This window comes from Ceratosolen solmsi, unplaced genomic scaffold, assembly GCF_000503995.2.
Source record: "Ceratosolen solmsi marchali unplaced genomic scaffold, CerSol_1.0 scaffold3, whole genome shotgun sequence".
NCBI classification, from domain to species: domain Eukaryota; kingdom Metazoa; phylum Arthropoda; class Insecta; order Hymenoptera; family Agaonidae; genus Ceratosolen; species Ceratosolen solmsi.
The window spans coordinates 2382825-2386711 of record NW_011948428.1 but is presented as its reverse complement, the minus strand read 5'-3'; the positions used below and the strand labels follow the sequence as shown (position 1 = coordinate 2386711).

Here is a 3887-nt window from a genome sequence, read left to right as displayed (position 1 = left end):
AAATAATAATAATAATAAACAACAACAACAACAACTCATTCCCTATGACTATCGCAATACTGTTCGATAATTCGAAAAGAATTATTCTCCTCCCCCCAACGAGTGAATTATAGAATAAAATTTAATTATATTGGCGTGGTCGTTGTTCAGCTACGATGATGCTTCTAGAGCGTTGTTTTCTCATCCTCGTCGCTTGTATCGAGAGCACAGCAATACTGAAAAAATAAAAAGAACATTCATTTTCGAGGCTTAAAATAGTTAGTCGACGAGTTATTAAATCTATCGTATGTAACAATATTCTTCGATTTGTCCATGCTCCTTTGTTCATACCTGACTCATCCAATGCTACAAACTCGTGCAAATTGCAAATAATTTGTTATTACATTTTATAGTAATGAGCGTTATAATAGTGGTAATTGAAAAAGCAAGAGTCGAAATATTTTAAATGCCAATTTTATGGGCGATGTTTAATATTTACTGCACATACATTTGTGTTTTGTTATTTCCGGTATCGAGCGTCGTTTGTACTTGGCACTTTTATTCTTTCATATGATTTTCAGATTTACTTCCGATACAAAAATTAAAAAAAATCCTTTATCTTATTTATTACGTGGAATTTTCAAATCTTTTCTTCCTTTTTTTTTTCTTCGGTACATCGTGTAGATAAACATATTTATAATGATTTTGTCTTACGTTCATATCTCATATGTTACAAAGTAATTTCTTCATAACAAAGTTCGTTCCTTTTATATCGGGGATTTGTCACTTCATTATTATCGTGAGATAATGTAATATTAAATATATTATAGTATCATAAACTGACAAATCTTTGATCGTTATCATTGATGTAACCATACGTGCCTATGGTTTTAAAAATGTCACGATTAATCCTAACGTTTAATATAGGAGACTGCGAATATCGTTTATGAATGCCGATAAAATAGAGCTCTGTTCTGCATTGAATTTTTACACACATATATATCTGTCTATAGCATTTAATAATATGAATGAATTATTTAGTGTTCTTCGAGTAACGTTGAAATGTTGTAATAATTAGGGAAGTCTATTGCTCGATAGTCGTTATATTTGAAATTATTAACAAACAGAACAAAAAACGAAAAAAAATTTTCAACCATTATAATTAAAGTTTGCTTGTTTATAAACTTAAGATCATGATTATAAAATGTTTACAATTGATTATCTACTTTATTAAAGTAACGTGGTATGTGCAAGTATATCAAGATATCTTTTATCGAAAAAATGGTATATAAAAGTCAATTATGATAGAAGAATATTCAGCTATGGCTTACGATAAGCCATACTTATTGGAGTTCTTCAAATTATTTCACACGAGTTTACTTTTGTGCACACGCACACGCACGCGCGCGCGAGTATTGCTATCTTCGCTGCTTTATTTATGACTTTTACATTTTAATTCTCTATGTATATACATACATTGAAAGGCATCTATCTATCCATCTATATATATATATATATATATATGAAGTGATATTTTTTAATTATGATATTAGCTTAATATTATTTAATAGCTTAATTATTAATCATAAGTTGTAATAATTAGCAATAAAGAAGCTGGAATAGTAGTTATTAAATCGTTATTAATTCTAATCGAATTAGGATTTATTAGTAGCTTATTGAAAAAGTCGTTCATTAATCAAAGTTGTCATTATTATTATTGGTATAATTATTATTTTACCTATAAGTCATGAGTCGACAGATTTTATATCATTAATCGATAATTCAATAATCAATTATCAGAGACTTCCCGTGTAAATCTTTTGTTTAATCATGACCGTAAAATACTTCGTTCTTCTTGCCATCATTTGCACTTAGCCAAATATTTTTTTTAAATGCAAGTGAAAAAAAGCAAGGAAGATACATAACCGCCCTTAACCCACTCGTAAAGGATACTTCGGGGAATTCAGTTTAATCGATACTCACCTCGTGCAGATCCGAACCTGTGAACAGATCCTCGATGCCCGATAATCTCTCGAGGTAGTTGGGCTGATTGCAGGAGTCGAGAATAAAGTCGAAGCCCCGCTTACGGTACTCGGCAATGATCGGCTCCGAGCACGCGGTGCACGAGGCGAACCTGTGGGTGATCGTCAACCAGGAGTCGTAGCTCCAGAGCGATCCTCGCACCGTATGAGGAACACCCCCGAGGAGACCAGTTCCTACGTCACTGCTCGATCTACTCTGATCCTGGCTGTTGTACATGAGTGCCCGTGCCTCGGCTCTGCTCAATCATCCGCAATCATTTAGGCTCGATTAATTTATAGCTTTCACGAATTACAGCAGAGAATCTATATTTCTCGCTCGACCATCGACGGTCTATTAATTTTTCGTCAAACGGCCAATATTCAGAGAAACTGCGTCCAAGTTGGACAGTCAATCTGATATTAAAACGCGTTAATTAACAACTCGAGTAAATTATCAAGTTCGTAGAAGTTTTTTGAAATATTCTTGAAATATTACGTGCTTCGTCGAACGTACCCGAATAAAGGAATGAAAATCTTTTGGAAATGGAAGGATAACGAGAGTTTTACTATTATAACTCGACGCCATCCAATTTTTCTTTTCTTTTCTTTTTGTTGTTCTTGTTGTTGCTTATATCATTTACTTTTTAATAACTTCGGAAGCTACGGGATTTTGAGGATGTAATTCAATTACATTACGATGAAATATATTGTAAATAGTAATTAGTTAAGAACTTGAAGAACTTGTACGCATACATTGATTAAGGAACTTTGTCATATGCGAATATAATTATTTTAATTTGAATGATTGATGGCGACTCTTCGTGGCGATTTATTTAATGTGAAAATTTTATTCACAAATTTCATTCTAAATGACTCGTTAATCTCTTTCGTAGTGTTATATTAAATTGGGCTACTTACTTTTCGGGATGCTGCGTTAAGGCAATCATAAGCTCTACCGCAAGTCCAGCTGCTACATATGATAAACCTGGTCGACTAACTGTACACTGTAAATCTAAAGTGCGACCCACTTGAGACTGAAAATATGATTTATGTATATATATATATATATATATATATATATATATATATATATATATATATATATATACACATACATACATACATATATATTTATTTATTTATTTATTTATTTATTTGTGTGCGTGTATATGGCTTTAATTAGACTTCTAATGTAAAACATTTAACAATACGATATTATAATAAATAATGCAACACCTACGAGTGCTCTAATGAGTTGAATATCATTATAAGCAAAATATTACTTTAGTCGAATAAACGTGAAAAATTTCATTATCAATAGGGCGCCTGGCAACGCAGTGCTCAAGTTTTTTTACAAAGTAAAATTAAAAGTTGATTAATTTAATGTAATTTAAATGACGTTACTTTAAGATACTGCAAGATATCAATACAGTCCAAGACATTGTGCAATATTATATTACAAGAGTGTAATTTCGATGTTATTCGATTCAATTTCATTTGAAAAAGCACGAATAAATAATTTGCAATAATGAAGTATTGGACATAATGATCAACGATCGTTTCAGTCACAACATCACTGTATAATAGCTGAATAATAGCTGAATAATAGCTTGTAGGTAGGCTTATAGCGCCATTTCATTGGGCCTTAAGATATATCTTGGACATAACTAACATTGCCGGGTTGGGTAATGTCGTTGCAAAAATAACAGCCCAGGTCCTTGCCACTGGGATTCTGCACCGTGTGGTTGGGACACGCGTCGGTGGGCGTATCGCGAGTCCCATGCCGCTGCACCGTATAAGAGTCAAAGCCCAGGGCGGCGTTGATCGCCAGTTTGCCGTAAGCCGCGCAGAGGACAGTCGGCAGCCAACGCGCCTCGCGGGAGTCCA

General features: G+C 33.3%; 1 protein-coding gene across 1 annotated transcript in view; it reads right to left on the bottom strand.

Annotated features, from left to right (window-relative positions):
* Atg7 (Autophagy-related 7) overlaps positions 1 to 3887 on the bottom strand; it is a 6987-nt gene continuing 3100 nt past the window's right edge. The window contains exons 5-8 of the mRNA XM_011501340.1: positions 3673 to 3887; positions 2919 to 3034; positions 1963 to 2257; positions 1 to 215 (exon numbers count right to left, since the gene is read on the bottom strand). The exon at positions 3673 to 3887 is cut by the window's right edge and continues 118 nt beyond it. Of these exons, the coding sequence (XP_011499642.1) occupies positions 165 to 215; positions 1963 to 2257; positions 2919 to 3034; positions 3673 to 3887 (677 nt within the window). The 3' untranslated portion in view covers positions 1 to 164. The remainder of the gene's footprint in view (positions 216 to 1962; positions 2258 to 2918; positions 3035 to 3672) is intronic.